General features: G+C 41.8%; 1 protein-coding gene across 1 annotated transcript; it reads left to right on the forward strand.

Moving 5' to 3' along the window:
• Positions 1–1,381: 1,381 nt before the first annotated feature.
• LOC115205945 (calmodulin) lies at positions 1,382–18,134 on the forward strand. Its single transcript, XM_029772395.1, has 6 exons — positions 1,382–1,587; positions 14,353–14,383; positions 14,816–14,959; positions 16,067–16,173; positions 17,125–17,260; positions 17,817–18,134. The coding sequence occupies exons 1-6, from the start codon at positions 1,585–1,587 to the stop codon at positions 17,843–17,845; spliced, it is 450 nt and encodes a 149-aa protein (XP_029628255.1). The 5' UTR covers positions 1,382–1,584; the 3' UTR covers positions 17,846–18,134.
• The last annotated feature ends 952 nt before the right edge of the window (positions 18,135–19,086 follow it).

The raw sequence follows: 19,086 nt of genomic DNA on the forward strand, positions 1-19,086 counted from the left end.
CATGGATACAGCCTTCCCCAAGAGGAAGTCATACATGTCGGACCACCATGACTGGTACAACAGCTCCTGACTGGAAAGACCCTGGATTTACCTGCATATATATATACAACAATGATAATTGAAGGTTTCATTTTTTATAATTGTGTTACTTTGAAACTTTTGTTTCATCTGCATTTTTTGGGGGGTACTGTATACTTAATGTACTCAATGTATGGTGAAACTAGTTTTACTCTCCCCATAAAGTCCATTTGGCCTGTGATGATGGTTGTAGTACAGTAGTTTACAATGTGGTTTCATGATGCAATTTGTCTCCACAAGAGGGAGCACATGGATAAAGCCATGTGGATTTTATTTTGGTGGACAGCATTTTTTACTCATCCAACTTTTTCCAACTGTTATCCTGACATTTTTGTGTGCAAATAATTGAAAGGCAGAAAAGACACAACACTCCAGCAAATTACCTCTGATATTTCCTCCTCTTTGCCTCTCAATAACTGGTCCAGGGTCTGTTATGTAGATGACTATGATACAGATCCACAAACAAAAGTGTTCGGTCTGACTGAATATTACAATATGGAATTATTGATATATCTCTACTTTTTGTACACACAGGAGCAGTTATTATAGACCCATGCCATGGTTCCATTTAAATGCCATTAGTATTGATGTAAAAAAAAATATGATAAACATAAATATCTACAGGGTGGGAGGGTTTTTGTCCTTGTCATATAGGCCTACACACGATGTCATACTACTAGACTATATTACTAGACTAGACTACTGCAACGGTTTACATTTTGACCAATTAGTCATATCTGAAATCAGCATATTCAAAACCTGTAATAGCGCAAAGCGAACGATTTATACAACATAAAATTATAAAGTCATTAGTCTTGCAATGCATACATCCAATTTGGCGCAATGCAGTTTACAACCAGCCAATTACAAAACCGGGTACTTTTCTACCCATTTCTCTGGGCCAATGAGGATCTGCTTTACATTAGCCAAGTTGAAGCTCATCTCATTACACAACTGTCGTCATACTTGATCAAAAATAATAGCTATCAAATTGACAATGTATATCCATTTCAAATATTGTCTGTTCACCGCTTCGATAGACTTGAAGTAATGGGCGCGTCTGCTTCTCATCACACATAATCCTGCAGTATCTCTGCGCGATTCGTGCAAATAGTACAATTACTTTATTTTTTGATGAGTAACAGGGGACGTGCTAGGCAATTTCAGTGAGTGCAGTGGTCAATATAATTTGAATACGTGATTATATTCTGACGCATTTGTGGTGTGCAGTTTTAAGATTGGCCGGTTCGTTGGAGGGGTGGGGGGGGGGGTTAAAGATGTCACTTCGCGGAGCGATATAGTGCAAATGAGGCCACATCGGCAGTGACGCGGTCCCTAGTGTTTCCGGGCAACTTCACAGAGAAGGGACTGTATACCTCTAGCGAATTGTTTTTCAGCACTAAACAACGATACATACGTTGGCTACAGTTGGTTTGCCAGCCACGAGGGGGACATTGACTATTTAGTCATTCACATTTTCGGAGTGCGAAGACCTAACATAATAAAATGGTGAGTATAGCCACCGTTTTGCTAGCTAGCTTGCTACACTCATTCAACCCACAGACTAAGCCAAGCGTATGCTATCTCGCTAACATAACTTCGTATTGGGTTCGAGCAAAGTCTATAGTTATAACTAGCTTGCTATCCGTAAACTAGCTAGCTAAATAAGGTGTGACTGAAAAAGTTTGTCGGGCTGGCTGCTCAACTGTTGATATCACCACCTGACGTGGCTGTTGGCTCGACGTTGGAATGCAATAACTTGCAGTTGGACAAGCTCATAAGGACTCAGAGGATGATAGACAAGAACATGCTTGATTGTGGTCACGTATTCCTTGCCAAGGCAAAACGTATGAGGCATGACTATCTGATTAACGTTAGCCATGGCTAATTTTACATACTGTTAGCTAGTTAAGGTCATTGGTTTCGCTTATCGGGGTTGGGGGTACTAATGGTGAGTGGGCGTGGTGGTTAAGGCAGAAGCATAGCGCTGTTTGATGTAATAAAACCCAAACACACTGCTAATTGAATTAACTTAATCGATAGTATTAGTTGGCTGGTTAGCTAGCCATCTAAATAATTGTTTTCATTAGAAACATTAGCTATATAGACATGAGCCAGTTCATTTGCATTTTGCAATGAACAATGCCAAGATTGTACTGTCCCAAGGCAGCTGATGGCTTGTGCGCAACAAGCGAACCAGTGTTCTGTCATGTTTCCAATGACACAGCTAGCTGGCAATGTGATATAGCCAGTAATACTTGTTGTGCATCGTTTTGTTGCGCAAATTGAGATGGCAATAGCGACGCGTTATTTGAGTCTTTCGTCATGGTGTTGCGTATTGCACCACCACGTTGATCCGCAGTCTGCTGTTCGTGAATGATCTTCGTTGCCACCCCTCCTTTCTCGCCCCTCTAACACACGCATTCCTCCCCTCTGCAGTGAACCACATCATGGTTGGTGCAGTATACTGACACGGGATCCGCAGTGCATGCTTCTTCAAAAATGGGAAAAAGACTCTAAAAGACCTTGCGATGTCCTCCTATGCCCTGCTTTATCCCTCATAATTGCTGTTCAGTGGGACGAAAGTAAGGCATTGGAGCTAAGTCTATTATTCATGCTGGTTTGTTTTGCACCAAAGGATAAGACACAATTGCAAATCTGAATATCTTGCCATCTGCCCCAAAAAATAAGGCAGCACCACTTTACCACCACTGTGAATATGGAATGAACAGCCTTTAACCAGGACTGTACATAATGGTACATGGGATGTCAATACTGCTCAAATGCAACACTGTTTTCCTGAGCCATTTGGTGTTTGACACTGCCTTGTAAATGCTCCTCAACCACTGCTTGATTCATCCACCCTCTGTGTGGATAGAATGCGCTGCAGTCAGCTTGCTGCCCTTTCCTTCCTCCTCCCAACCTGATGACTCACTGAGATGGAGCAAAGCACATGTCCTAGGCTAAATTCTTTAACTGGAATGAACATGTGCAAAACGCAGAATCATGATTTTTTGTTTGTTTGTACTTTTACACCTTTTCATGATATCCAATTGGCAGTTAGTCTTATCTTATTGCTGCAACTCCCCTACCGACTCGGGAGAGGCAACGGTCAAGAGCCATGTGTTCCCCCGAAACGCGTCCCTGCCAAGCCCTACTGCTTCTTGACACACTGCTCGATTAACCCGGAGGCCAGAAGCACCAATGTGTCGGAGGAAACACCGTCCTGCTGGCGACCGTAGTCAGCTTGCAGGCGCCCGGCACTAGAGCGCGATGAGACAAGGAAATCCCGGCTGGTCAAACCCTCCCTTAACCCGGACGACGCTGGGCCGATTGTGCGCCACCTTATGGGTCTCCTGCTCACGGCCAGCTGTGACACAGCCTGGGATCAAACCCGGGCCTGTAGTGACGCCTCAAGCACTGCGATGCAGTGCCTTAGACTGCTGTGCCACTCGGGATGAAAGTTGCATATCTTAACTTGATTGCTGACAAGCAAGACATTTTGAGACTTTGTGAACAATGTACTAATGAAATAAATTCAAAAATATTGTTTGTGGGTGGAATTTTCCTTTAATTGTTATGAACATGTGTTGGTATGTCTGTGCTCCTTTCTGACGGCTATATGCACAATAACCTGTTCCCTTGTTTTTTTTTGTGGGGGGGGGTCGCCCACACTTTCACTCTCAAGCAATAAATTATATATGTATGATGACGGAGACTCACAAAAAGCAACAGAGGTAGTAATAGTCAGTGTGCTACATTGGCGACCCTGTTCGTGCCGCGCTAATTATAGCATGCGCACTGAGGTGTATTTATACCCAAACCTCATCACACTTCCTCAGCCTGAAATGTGCTGGTTGACTGACTCAGACAGGCCTGATAAGACCTCGTCCTCAACTGATGGTCTCTGACGTCGCTCGTTCTGATATTTCTTTATTTTAATGGATTATGTGTGTATTAATTTTTACTAGGAATTACTGCACTGTTGTAGCTAGAAACACAAGCATTTCCATGCACCTGCAAATCTGTGTATGAGACTAATAAACCTGGATTTGATTTGAAATGTCATGTACTAGATACAGATCTAATTGGCGGGAAACCGCTAACTGGCCTGAAATTAGTGACCACGTTTACATGCGCACAGTATTCCCGATAGTAGCTCATATCCTGCTTAAGGTCTTATTTGGGATAAGCTGTTTTAGATGCACCTTTTGATATCCCACTCACGAGTATCCCTGTATCCATGACTTGATATAAGAAGGTGCATTTGGAAGGTATTCAGACCCCTTGACTTTGTCTACATTTTGTTACGTTACAGCCTTATTCTAAAATGGATTGAATTAATTGTTTCCCCTCAATCGACACACCATACCCCATAATGACAAGGCAAAAACAGGTTTTTAGACATTTTTGCGAATGTATTGAAAATAAAAAAACAACTAGCTTATTTACATATACTACCATTCAAAAGTTTGGGGTCACTTAGAAATGTTCTTGTTTTTGAAAGAGAACCAATTTTTTTGTTTCGTTAAAATAACATCAAATTGATCAGAAATAAAGTGTAGACATTAATGTTGTAAATAACTTGTAGCTGGAAACAACAGATTTATTTTTTGTTTAATGGAGTATCTACAAAGGCGTACAGAGGCCCATTATCAGCAACCATCACTCCTGTGTTCCAATGGCACGTTGTGTTAGATAATCCAAGTTGATCAATTTAAAAGGCTAATTGATCATTAGAAAACACCTTTGCAATTTTGTTAGAACAGCTGAAAACTGTTGTTCTGATTTAAAGAAGCAATAAAACTGGCCTTTAGACTAGTTGAGTATCTGGAGCATCAGCATTTGTGGGTTCGAGGCTCAAAATGGCCAGAAACAAATACCTTTTTTCTGAAACTCATCAGTCTATTCTTGTTCTGAGAAATTAAGGATATTCCATGTGAGAAATTGCCAAGAAACTGAAGATCTCGTACAACGCTGTGTACTACTCCCTTCACAGAACAGTGCAAACTGGCTCTAACCAGAATAGAAAGAGAAGTGGGAGGCCCCGGTGCACAACTGAGCAAGAGGACAAGTACATTTGAGTGTCTAGTTTGAGAAACCGACGCCTCACAAGTCCTCAACTGACAGCTTCATTAAATAGTACCTGCAAAACACCAGTCTCAATGTCAACAGTGCAGAGGTGACTCCGGGATGCTGGCCTTCTAGGCAGAGTTGCAAAGAAAAGCCATATCTCAGACTGGCCAATAAAAAGAAAAGATTAAGATGGGTAAAAGAACACAGACACTGGACAGAGGAAGATAGATTTGTCTGTCCATAACTTTTTTTACTAAGTTTGATGTGTTTAGATCGCAAAGAAGAACATTTGTGAGATGGAGAAAAAAGGAATAGATGCTGGAGGAGTGCTTGATGCCATTTGTCAAGCATGGTGGAGGCAATGTGATTGTCTAGGGGTGCTTTGGTGTTGGTAAAGTGGGAGATTTGTATGGGGTAAAAGCCCTCCAAGATCCCTATCACTCCATTTTTCAACGCCATGCCATACCCTGTGGATGGCGCTTAATTGGAGCTCATTTCCTCCTACAACAGGACAATGACTCAAAGCACAGCTCCAAACTACGCAAGAACTATTTAGGGAGGAAGCAGTCAGCTGGTATTCTGTCTATAGTGGAGAGGCCAGCACAGTCACTGGATCTCAACCCTATTGAGCTGTTGTGGGAGCAGCTTGACCGTATGGTACGTAAGAAGAGCCCATCAAGCCAATCCAACTTGTGGGAGGTGCTTCAGGAAGCACGGGGGGAAATCTCTTCAGATTACCTCAACATATTGACAACTAGAATGCCAAAGGTCTGCAAGGCTGTAGTTGCTGCACATGAAGGATTATTTGACGAAAGCAAAGTTTGAAGCACACAATTACAATTTCAATTACAAATTATTTTTAACCTTGTCAACGACTATATTTCATATTCATTTTGCAACTACTTTCATGTATGTTTTCATGGAAAACAAGGACATTTTTAAGTGACCCCAAACTATGACCGGTAGTGTAAGTATTCAGACCCTTTTGCTGTGAGACTCAATTCAGCTCAGGTGCATCCTGTTTCTATTGATCATCCTTGAGATGTTTCTACAACTTCATTGGAGTCCACCTGTGGCAAATTCAATTGATTGGACATGATTTGGAAAGGCACACGCCTGTCTGTATAAGGTCCCACATTAGACCGTGCATGTAAGAGCAAAAACCAAGCCATGGGGTCAAAGGAATTGTCCGTAGAGCTCCGAGACAGGATTGGGTCAAGGCACAGATCTGGGGAAGGGTACCAAAACATGAAAGAAGTTTGGAACCACCAAAGCTGTGTTCAAATACCCATCCTAGCATACTGTATACTACATGCTTAATGAGCATATACTACATACTATTAGTTCATTTTAGTATACCGTAAACAAACAGTATCATTTCAGTTGAGTGCTAGAGCTTTGTCTGTACTGGAAGTTGATGCTGTTGCTATGCAACATCTTGCTAGTTTGTTAGCTAAACATTTTACGATTTTGGGTGTTCGTAAATTCAATCTGGAGTGCCAGAGTGCGCTCTGGGTGTTCATAAATCCAGAGCGTTGTCAGATTGTCCGTTCGTGTTTCGCTCTTGGAGTGTTCAGAGCACACACTGGGTGCTCTGGCCGAAGGGTAGGGTTGATCCAAGCATTCAACGGCAGTCAATCACCAACGCTATCTACTTCCATACACAAATGAGAGAACACCTTACTCTCACTATTTTACTCACCCTAGCAGAGCGTTAGTGACTAACTGTGCTGCTGGCAACTATATATATATATATTTTGTTTTTTATTATTTTTTAATTAATAATACATTTTAAAAAATTAAATACATTTTTGCTGACATTTGACATTGGCCATATTCAACGGGTGTTGAGCGTTCGTAAATTCAGCAGTGCTCTAAAATCGGAGTAGATGGCCAGAATTAACAATGTCCATTGAAACGCACAACGACAATATCACTTAGCTAAGAATGATGTGAATAATCAAGTCAAACGTTGGGTAGTTAATATACTGCTTGGCAAGTTCGATGTATTAGTAGCCAACTAACGTTAGGTAACTAGCTAACATACCGGTACATACCGCTGTAATGCTATGCAGTTCGTAAGGCTAGCGTAGCTAACAAATTGTCAACCAACATAACGGAACTAATTTGAAAAGTCATTCCTTTATTACATTGCTCCACATTTTCATAACATTTGTCATAATTAGTTAAAGCAATGAATGTCGGATTTCGGCTGCATATTTTCTAGGGCTGGGTGATATGGCCAATAAATTATCACGATATCTATATATTTTTTCCCATTCGATAACGATAATTATCACGATACATTATTTGATTAGTTTAAAAGGTGCATATCTGCTTCAAACTCAAGAATGCCTGAACAAACCGTGGTTAGAGCGTTGGGCCAGTAACTGAAAGGTTGCTAGATCGAATCCCCGAGCTGACAAAGTAAAAATCTGTCGTTCTACCCCTGAACAAGGCACTGTTCCACGATAGGCTGTCATTGTAAATAAGTAGTTGTTCTTAACTTACTTGCCTAGTTAATTAAAGGTTACATTTTTTAAAATTATGTGAGCAAACAAATTATACTTGAAGGAAAATTGTTCCATGTTTGCGGCCAGGGAGCACGTACCTGGGGTCAATTAAATTGATAAGCATCTTGAAACCTTCCTTTTCTACTGTGCTAATTGGTAGCATGTCCTTAGCAATGCAATGCATAATAGCATTTGGGATGTCTTTGTCTTTTCGATGTTTGCTTGTAGGGCATAAGCCCTGTCTGTGTTGACTGCTTCGGGCAAACACCCCTAGATTGGCTGGTGCTTGAGGTTTTTTTTTCAATACCGTGGCGCAAACTCAAATTTCCTGCATGTTCCAAAGAGTGATTTTGCTTCAGATGTTGAGAAAGGTTTGTCGTATTACCAGACTTCGTAGACACCTGTCTACAGCACAATTTGCTCCGAACATAGTTCTGCTCTTTGTCGGATTTCAAAAAGCCAAACCTCTTCCAAATTACTGAACAGTTTAACCCTTTTTATCAATAATTTCTTTGTTGGAAGCTGCTCCTTCTCCATGGCTATCACTGCCACTGTTTTTTCACCTACATCACTCATTTTTCGTGGTTAATAGTGGCTACTCCATCACTCGAGGTGCTAAGTGGTTTTTAGCACCTCTCCATGTGTATATTGTCACTTCTCCGCACGTTCCTGCTGCGTCACAGAGGTGAAATGGACTGCTGTACCTAGTTATTCTATATCGACATTATAGAAAAGGAATCTAAACGTTTTTATATTGTTGAGGAAAGTAATTACCTCTATTGATTTATCGCCCAGCCCTAATATTTTCTGACATTTTCTTTAAATCTGAAAATGTGAAGCCACGCCCATTTTCTGATTAATTGCATTATGGTCCTTTAAAAGCACAGAAATAGTGTCCACTTCATCTATACTTCGTATTTTGGCGAATTTAGTATAACATCCGGGAACTTTTGGCATACTAACTACAGTCGTGGCCAAAAGTTTTGAGAATGACACATTCATTTTCACAAAGTCTGCTGCCTCAGTTTGTTTGATGGCAATTTGCATATACTCCAGAATGTTATGAGAGTGATCAGATGAATTGCAATTAATTGAAAAGTCCCTTTTTGCCATGCAAATGAACTGAATCCCCCAAAAACATTTCCACTGCATTTCGGCCCTGCCACAAAAGGACCAGCTGACATCATGTCAGTGATTCTCTCGTTAACACAGGTGTGAGTGTTGACAAGGCTGGAGATCACTCTGTCATGCTGATTGAGTTCGAATAACAGACTGGAAGCTTCAAAAGGAGGGTGGTGCTTGGAATCATTGTTCTTCCTCTGTCAACCATGGTTACCTGCAAGGAAACACGTGCCGTCATCATTGCTTTGCACAAAAAGGGCTTCACAGGCAAGGATATTGCTGCCAGTAAGATTGCACCTAAATCAACCATTTATCGGATCATCAACAACTTCAAGGAGAGCGGTTAACCTCTCTAGGGTATGTGGGACGAAATCGTCCCACCGACTCAACAACCAGTGGAATCCCGTGGCGCGTTATTCAAATACCTTAGAAATGCTATTACTTCAATTTCTCAAACATGACTATTTTACACCATTTTAAAGACGAGACTCGTTAACCTAACCATACTGTCCGATTTCAAAAAGGCTTTACAACGAAAGCAAAACATTAGATTATGTCAGCAGAGTACCCAGCCAGAAATAATCAGACACCCATTTTTCAAGCTAGCATTTAATGTCACATAAACCCAAACCACAGCTAAATGCAGCACTAACCTTTTGATGATCTTCATCAGATGACACTCCTAGGACATTATGTTATACAACACATGCATGTTTTGTTCAATCAAGTTCATATTTATATCAAAAACCAGCTTTTTACATTAGCATGTGACGTTCAGAACTAGCATACCCACCGCAAACCTCCGGTGAATTTACTAAATTACTCACGATAAACGTTCACAAAAAAACAATTATTTTAAGAATTATAGATACAGAACTCCTTTTATGCAATCGCTATATCCGATTTTAAAATAGCTTTTCGGCAAAAGCACATTTTGCAATATTCTGAGTAGATAGCCCAGCCATCACGGCTAGCTAATTTGACACCCACCAAGTTTGGCCCTCACCAAACTCCGATTTACTATTAGAAAAATGTGATTACCTTTGCTGTTCTTCGTCAGAATGCACTCCCAGGACTTCTACTTCAATAACAAATGTTGGTTTGGTTAAAAATAATCCATAGTTATGTTCAAATATCCTCTGTTTTGTTTGTGTGTTCAAGACACTATCCGAAGGGTAAAGAAGGGTGACGCGCCCGACGCCTTTCGTGACAAATTTCTAAATATTCCATTACCGTACTTCGAAGCATGTCAACCGCTGGTTAAAATACATTTTTATGCCATTTTTCTTGTAAAAAAGCGATAATATTCCGACCGGGAAACCCTGTTTTCGTTCAAAGACGAAAAAATAAAAACATGGTGTCGCCTTGTGCACGCGCCTCAGTCTCATTGTTCTCTGATCGACCATTATCCAAATGCGCTAGTGTTTTTCAGCCAGGGGCTCCAAAGACATCATTCAGCTTTTTGCCGCCTTCTTAGAGCCTATGGGAGCCGTAGGAAGTGTCACGTTACAGCAGAGATCCTCAGTTTTCAATAAAGAGAGTGAAGAAGCCCAAGAAATTGTCAGACAGGCGACTTCCTGTAAGGAATCTTCTCAGGTTTTTGCCTGCCATATGAGTTCTGTTATACTCACAGACACCATTCAAACAGTTTTAGAAACTTTAGGGTGTTTTCTATCCAAAGCCAATAATTATATGCATATTCTAGTTTCTGGGCAGTAGTAATAACCAGATTAAATCGGGTACGTTTTTTATCCGGCCGTGTAAATACTGCCCCCTATCCCTAATAGGTTAAATTGTTGTGAAGAAGCCTTCAGGGCACCCAAGAAAGTCCAGCAAGCACCAGGACCGTCTCCTAAAGTTCATTCAGCTGCGGGATCGGGGCACCACCAGTACTGAGCTTGCTCAGAAATGGCAGCAGGCAGGTGTGAGTGCATCTGCACGCACAGTGAGGCGAAGACTTTTGGAGGATGGCCTGGTGTCAAGAAGGGCAGCAAAGAAGCCACTTCTCTCCAGGAAAAACATCAGGGACAGACTGATATTCTGCAAAAGGTACAGGGATTGGACTGCCGAGGACTGGGGTGAAGTCATTTTCTCTGATGAATCCCCTTTCCAATTGCTTGGGGCATCTGGGAAAAAAAGCTTGTCCGGAGAAGATAAGGTGAGCGCTACCATCAGTCCTGTGTCATGCCAACAGTAAAGCATCCTGAGACCATTCATGTGTGGGGTTGCTTCTCAGCCAAGGGAGGGGGCTCACTCACAAGTTTGCCTAAGAACACAGCCATGAATAAAGAATGGTACCAACACATCCTCCGAGAGCAACTTCTCCCAACCATCCAGGAACAGTTTGGTGATGAAGAATGCCTTTTCCAGCATGATGGAGCACCTTGCCATAAGGCAAAAGTGATAACTAAGTGGCTCGGGGAACAAAACATTGATATTTTGGGTCCATGGCCAGGAAACTCCCCAGACCTTAATCCCATTGAGAACTTGTGGTCAATCCTCCAAGAGGCGGGTGTACTAACAAAAACCCACACATTCTGACAAACTCCAAGCATTGATTATGCAAGAATGGGCTGCCATCAGTCAGGATGTGGCCCAGAAGTTAATTGACAGCATGCCAGAGGTCAACACTGCAAATATTGACTCTCTGCATCAACTTCATGTAATTGTCAATAAAAGCCTTTGGCACTTATGAAATGCTTGTAATTATACTTCAGTATTCCAGAGTAACATCTGACAAAAATATCTAAAGACACTGAAGAAGCAGTCTGTGGAAATTGACACATTATTCTCAAAAGTTTTGGCCACGACTGTATATCCATACTATACTATATATTCTTTCTTTGTATTATCTTTTACCAGATCTATTGTGTTATTCTCCTACATTCCTTTCGCATTTCCACAAACTTCAAAGTGTTTCCTTTCAAATGGTACCATTTTAATATGCATATCCTTGTTTCAGGGCCTGAGTTACAGGCAGTTAGATTTGGGTATGTCATTTTAGGTGAAAATTGAAAAAAAGGGGCCAGTCCTTAACTTAACTCCTGCAGAATTATCAATTTCTTGCAGAATTATCCATTTCTTGCAGTAAAATGTATACAGTAAATGTTCATTTTGACTCGGGAACAGGACTGGAGAAATTGGATTTCGTTCTTTCAGCATCTCTTGAGACATGTTATCTTTGACGCTGTTATGCAAGCACACAGTTTTTCAACCACAAAGTATGCAACTGAAGACATTCATTTTTTTCTCAACTTTTAATTTCCTTAGAATCGCTCAAACTGATTACATTTCGCACAGGACCAATTTTCCACTGTTTTGGGGTTATTGCGTCCCCCCCCTCCGTCCGTCCCCCGGTGCCTAAACAAAACAGACAACTTTATTGGTGTTAACTAGATTACTAATGCATTCATTCTATGTAAGACATTCTGGTGAGCACTACTGTATTTAGTCTAGATACATGCACTTTCTCTTCTGTCACAGCTTAACTACAGTTGACAAACAAATGGCCTGCCAAATGTCAAATTATAAGCCGAAACTTAGGGTTGAAAGTACGGAATATCAGCTAAATGAATTACGGTGGATCTAACTGTGTGGGGAGCCTACTTTTTTGAAGTGATTTGTTTGACAGTCAGATGAAAACATCACTCAACACCCATGATATTTGGAACAGCCTGCGCAAACCGCGAAAAACAACAGTAAACGGGATAAGATGTTTTACATGCCACAGTATCCTGTCTTAACATCAGCATATTTCTCAACCAGGATACAAGCTTTTTCCGGTTATTGTAAACCGGATATGTTCATACAGTACCAGCCAAAAGTTTGGACACACCTACTCATTCCAGAGGTTTTTCTTTTAACTGTTATTCTACAATGTAAAAAAATACTAAAGACATCAAAACTATGAAATAACACATGGAATCAGGTAGTAACCCAAAAAGTGTTAAACAAATCAACATATATTTAAGATTCTTCAAAGTAGCCACCCTTCGCCTTTGACAGCTTTGCACACACTTTGCATTCTCTCAACCAGCTTCATGAGGTAGTCACCTGGAATGCATTTCAATTAACAGGTGTGCCTTGTTAAAAGTTCATTTGTGGAATTCCTTTCCTTATTGTGTTTGAGCCAATCAGTTGTTGTGACCCAAGTATAGGGCTACCTACTGGTATACAGTATATAGCCCTATTTGGTAAAAAAAACAAGTCCATATTATGGCAAGAATAGCTCAAATAAGCAAAGAGAAACGACAGTACATCATTACTTTAAGACATGAAGGTCAGTCAATCTGGAAAATTTCACGCTCTTTGAAATTTTTTTTTCAAGAGCAGTCACAAAAACCAAGCGCTATGATGAAACTGGCTCCCATGAGGACCGCCACAGGAAAGGAATACCCAGAGTTACCTCTGCTGCAGAGGATAAGTTCATTACAGTTACCAGCCTCAGAAATTGCAGACCAAATAAATGCTTCACCGAGTTCAAGTAACGGACACATCTCAACAGGAGACTGGTATTTAGGCCTGGTCGAATTGCTGCAAAGAAACCACTACTAAAGGACACCAATAAGAAGAGACTTGCTTGGGCTAAGAAACATGAGCAATGGACATTTAGACCGGTGGGAATCTATCCAAATTTGAGTCCTTTTGAGATGCAGAGTAGGTAAACGGATGATCTCCGCGTGTGTGGTGCCCACCGTGAAGCATGGAGGTGTGATGGTGTGCTTTGCTGCTGACACTGTTGGGATTTATTTAGAATTCAAGGCACACTTAACCAACATGGCTACCACAGCATCTGCAGCGATACGCCATCCCATCTGGTTTGCGCTTACTCCCACTAGCATTTGTTTTTCAACAGGACAATGACTCAACACACCTCCAGGCTGTGTAAGGGCTATTTGACCAAGAAGGAGAGTGATGGAGTGCTGCATCAGATGACCTGGCCTCCACAATCACCCGACATCAACCCAATTGAGATGGTTTGGGATGAGTTGGACCACGAAGTGAAGGAAAATCAGCCAACAAGTCCTCAGCATATGTGGGAACTCCTTCAAGACTGTTGGAAAAGCATTCCAGGCGCAGCTGGTTGAGAGAATGCCACCCTTTTTTGGGGGGTTACTACATGATTCCATATGTATTATTTCATAGTTTTGATGTTTTCACTATTATTCTAGTGAAAAAATAAAGAAAAACCCTTGATTGAGTCGGTGTGTCCAGACTTTTAAATGGTACTGTATGCGTCAACTCAAAAACAGAATACTTGAGTATCCCTAATAATAATAATAATAATAATAATAATAATAATAATAATAATAATAATAATATAACGGTGTGCATGTAAACGTGTGTAGGCACAACGTTATGCTACTCCTGTGAGCACTGAGGTTATAGGGGTAAAAGTATCACTGTCATCTCATCTGGTCTCATGCGAATCCAGTGGGGCAGGTATGGTTACACATAGGCGTAAAAGAGCAGCCATTAAGTGATTGTGACTTAATTTACCTCAGGCTATAATATGTTTGCGGCCGTGGACAACTCTCACTCTTGCTTCCTCTCATCTTCACAGGCTGACCAACTGACTGAGGAGCAGATTGCTGGTGAGTACTATCCCTAACCCTGAACAGTGAGGTTCTGTCCATTCAAAGCTCTTCAATCCAATCCCAGTTAGTAAAAGTGAATTGAGTTGCTGTCGTTTGGCAGATAGTGTGGGTGCTTAGATAGTCATGGATCCTCATGGTAGTGGACAACATTTAGGCTACTCTGCCTGTTAGTTTGTACAGCTGCTGCTAATCTTGTACCAACCATTCTTAGTAGTTGTAAGAGCTTTTTTTGTCATCTGCACAGATCTAAAAATTGTGTGAAATCAGTATGTTGAACGCATCCAGGGAATTTGCCCTTAGCTGTCCAGTTTTCTCACATCAGTGCAGATGAAGGAAAGGAGACAAGGATAGGAAGACCATGTAGACTATTGACGTAGCCAATATAGGCATTTCCACCAATCCCACACTGTTCCCTGTTTGCTTAATCAGAGTTCAAGGAGGCCTTCTCACTGTTCGACAAGGACGGCGATGGCACCATCACCACCAAGGAGCTGGGCACTGTCATGCGCTCTCTGGGACAGAACCCTACTGAGGCAGAGCTACAGGACATGATCAACGAGGTGGATGCCGATGGTAAGATTCGAGAGATGTGTACACACACACACACACACACACACACACACTGACGTGCTGATACGCGCACACACAAGTATGGTCAGAACCTAACAAGGCTGACCCCTTTCACATAGTGGATGAATGGTGACACACACACACTGCATAATTACTGGCCCTTATCCGCTAGGCTACCTGCTGCCCCACCTGGATGGCATCAAGGCTCTGGTTTCATGGTGAATCACATTTCAAATATCTATCGTTTCCAACCACAACAGAGGCTCACCCATAGAGTTGGAGGACTCTAGATCAATAAAACCCGTTTTTGGCATGGACATAGAGCTCGCTAGCTTGTAGTCCTAAAACTAGAAATTACTTGCCTTTTGGTTCGTTCAGCCATTCTTATGGTGGAAATGAATGGGGTTTTGGGATAAATGCCGATAATAAGGTCTGAGGTTAACACAGGCTTAGGGGATCTTATACATTTTCATCAGTCAGTTAACATGACTGTAAAAATTATGAAGCCTGTATGTGCTTGTTTTTGATTACATAAATGCTTCCAAATTCACAAAAGGTGACGTTAGCTGATGATTCTCATAGAACAAAACATATAAGATCTTCTAAGCATTAAATAAAGGTAAACCAACGAGCCATTGGCAGAGTTAATGCCTACAAAAAGACGCCATTATTATTGCTCTCTATTGCCATTAAGGGCTTCCACCATTTTTAAAGTAGTCAGCTGGGTGGGAATTCCATATGGGTTATGGAAGGATCACATGATTCCATCAGGAGGTATCAGCCAATGAATTATACTCATGAGCAAACATTCCATAACTGTAGGTGGCAGTAAATCGGCAACCTTGGCTTTATATCTGTTCAAACAACACACCTAGGCAGTAGTTTGCAACCTTTGTTTGTTTGCCAACTCATAGACTTAATGGAAGAAGAAAATTGACTACTTAGAAATGGAGATTGCCTCACTGGTGCTGCCCGTGTACTCACAGATGCACAGATATCTCTCTTTGGGCTCATTCCAGAATGTACCGACAAAATTTCAACACGGCATTATGAAATAGTGTGTGTGTGTGTGTACAAACGTAAAATAAAGACTGTCTTGTTCATCCTTAGGTAACGGGACAATCGACTTCCCAGAGTTCCTGACAATGATGGCGAGGAAGATGAAGGACACAGACAGCGAGGAGGAGATCAGAGAAGCCTTCAGAGTGTTTGACAAGGTACGCATGCGCCACACCGTCCGCTTTGATTGTTGTACTCAGTCAATTGGAAATGGGCTTAGTGTTTTGAGCCATTTTTGATTATCTGTTTAGATTTTTGTGCTTAGAATTGTGAAAATGTATCACATACTTGTGAAAATTGCACCAAAGTGATTGAACAAAAACGAACACTTCATGTTCTGAGAATGTGACGTTGAAAGTGGGATGGACTACGGCGCCTCTGCCATCCTGATGTTCTGTAATCCAGTGTTTGTCTTCTTAACTGTGTTGCTGAGAGGAGGGCTTTGTCTTTTGGGAGCGGAGTATAACGTTACCCGCGTGCAGGATGGGGGCTTATTGCAGTGCAGAAATCTGAGTCACAAGCTAATGGAGAGCGCTCATTGTCTGGGCTTATATTGCTTATTGCTTCGTGCAACCCCTTTTCAACAGCCATGTGATTTTGGGAGTGTGTGTGTAGACTTAAATTTAGTGTGTATTGCGGATGTTTGTTTGCACCCTCATTGATGGATCGGATGTGAGTGGTGTGATTGTCAGGCCTTGTCTTTGGTGGACATTTGTGCAACAGTCCTGAAGGACCTTGGTTACTGCTACAATGCCAGTTTGCTAGGGCACCAGTCTGTGTCAGCATCCCCATGCTCTGTTTATTATCTCTCCCTTTGCGGCTCTTGAGTCTTGGCAGAGCTTGATCCAGAGATCACGCCAGGCTGGGGCTGGGTGAGCAGACGGACCAGAGCCATGCATATCTCTAGCAGTCACAAAGATGGGGCAGCCAGGGAACATGTTCATGTGCCAGCAGACCAGATAAACCCGGGCTCTATTCAGAAGAGGGAGATGTCACTGATCGTTCCGTTAGAAAAGTCTTGTTGAAACCTGTCAGAATGAGATCAGGTCAAAGTACTGTATGTAGAACCTTCTCTCTTTGCCTATTGAATGAGCCTGTTCTCCCTGTAGGATGGGAACGGCTACATCAGTGCGGCAGAGTTGCGTCATGTCATGACCAACCTCGGGGAGAAGCTCACAGACGAGGAGGTGGACGAGATGATCCGCGAGGCCGACATTGACGGAGACGGACAGGTCAACTATGAAGGTGAGCTCAATGTCCTTCCCCTCTCCCATTCGTGTGTTTGCAGATATAAAGGAAACGGATAGGTGGAAGCTCCCCTTAGCCCATTGCAAGCCAAGGTGGCTTTAACTGTCACCGTATTTCCAAGACTTCTGGTACCTTCCGATCTGCAAAAACCAGAGGGCTAAGTAAGGGCTAAAGATTCTCTTAAAACCGGGCGTTCTTCCCTCCTCCACTTCCTCGTCCTCCTTTTTCCTCCTTTCTCTCCCTCTTCCTGCTCCTCCTCTCAGATCTACTGTGAGTTCACTGAAGTTAGTGTCTTTCCACTGTTGCCCCTGTCAGTTGTGCCTTATTTCTCTTTGCTTTGATGCTAAAAGTAAAGGCAATGAAAGGAGTTATACAAAACATGCCTAATGAATCACTGCTCATTGAATTTAAAATAGTATTGAAGACCTTGATTCCTCATGTTACTTTGTTCCAATAATCTTATTAATGTGCCATAATCATTGTTAACAGAATGCCCTTTATTCTTGTGGATTTCTTCAAATTTTTTCTCTCCCTGTTTTGTTCTGCCTTGCAGAGTTTGTGCAGATGATGACAGCCAAGTGAAGTAGACTGTGCTCTCACACATTTCTCTCTTACATTGCTTGTCCTCCTAAGATCACTCTGTCTTTAAGAAAACAAAACAATAATCAAGCCAAAATGTGAAACTCAAAAAATGATTCAATGTACAAAATTATTTAATAAAAAAAAAAAATCCAAGTACTTCTAGGGTATCTGTTTTAAGAGCAACTGCAGATGAATCCCTAACAGAAGTTAATGGACCAAGCTTTAACGAGGCATGAGGCCCTTACTCCAGAGTAAGATCCTTGGGAGGCTCCCAGATGCTGAAAAAAAATTGAGGAAAGAGCAGCATGGACGAGGGATAGGAATCCATGCCAGAGATGGCTGTCTTTTCCTCATTGAGAGAAGCTTACTATTTTGAGAGTCTTTTTCTACCCTGAAAACAATTTAAGGCTAACGGTACACTCACACAAATCGCAGTGCTGATTTCTAACATTGAATTGGGTAACAGCCTTCTTGCATGCACTCCTTCTGAGATGGTTTCATGTCACAACAAGGTGGGTTTGATCCCATCGGAGATTGTGGATTGTATACAAACTGGACTTATATACATAAATATATAGCTATACACTAGGTATATACATAAAAATATATATAGCTATACACTGAGTGTCCAGAACATTAGGAACACCTTCCTAATATTGAGTTGCACCCTCCCTTTGCCCTCAGAACAGCTTCAATTTGTCGGGCATGGACTCTACAAGGTGTCGAAAGCGTTCCATAGGGATGCTGGCCCATGTTGACTCCAATGCTTCCCACAGTTGTCAAGTTGGCTGGATGTCCTTTGGGTGGTGGACCATTGTTGATGCACACAGGAAACTGTTGAGCGTGAAAATCTCAGCAGTATTGCAGTTCTTGACACACTCAAACTGGTGCGCCTGGCACCTACTACCATACCCCCTTCAAAGGCACTTACATCTTTTGTTTTGCCCATTCACCCTCTGAATGGCACACATACACAATCCATGTCTCAAGGCTTAAAAATCTTTTTTTAACCTGTGTCTTCCCCTTTAACAAGTTACATCAATAAGGGATCATAGCTTTCACCTGGTCAGTCTATATCATGGAAAGAGCAGGTGTCCCTAATGTTTTGTTCTCTCGGTGTGTAATATACACATATATGTAAAAATGCTAAGTTGGTGCAAGAATTACAGTGGAAAAGGTTGCTTTGGTGCTAGGTTGAGGAGAGAATTCACCCATCCCTAAGGGGTTGTGGGTGATGGTTG

This window comes from Salmo trutta, chromosome 13 (assembly GCF_901001165.1).
Source record: "Salmo trutta chromosome 13, fSalTru1.1, whole genome shotgun sequence".
Classification (NCBI taxonomy): domain Eukaryota; kingdom Metazoa; phylum Chordata; class Actinopteri; order Salmoniformes; family Salmonidae; genus Salmo; species Salmo trutta.

What these genes read in the sequence shown, in the direction of transcription:
- LOC115205945 (XM_029772395.1), top strand. An exon ending in CCTTCAGAGTGTTTGACAAG is followed by an intron (nt 16,174 to 17,124) that starts GTACGCATGCGC and finishes TTCTCCCTGTAG; the next exon opens with GATGGGAACGGCTACATCAG. An exon ending in CGGACAGGTCAACTATGAAG is followed by an intron (nt 17,261 to 17,816) that starts GTGAGCTCAATG and finishes TCTGCCTTGCAG; the next exon opens with AGTTTGTGCAGATGATGACA.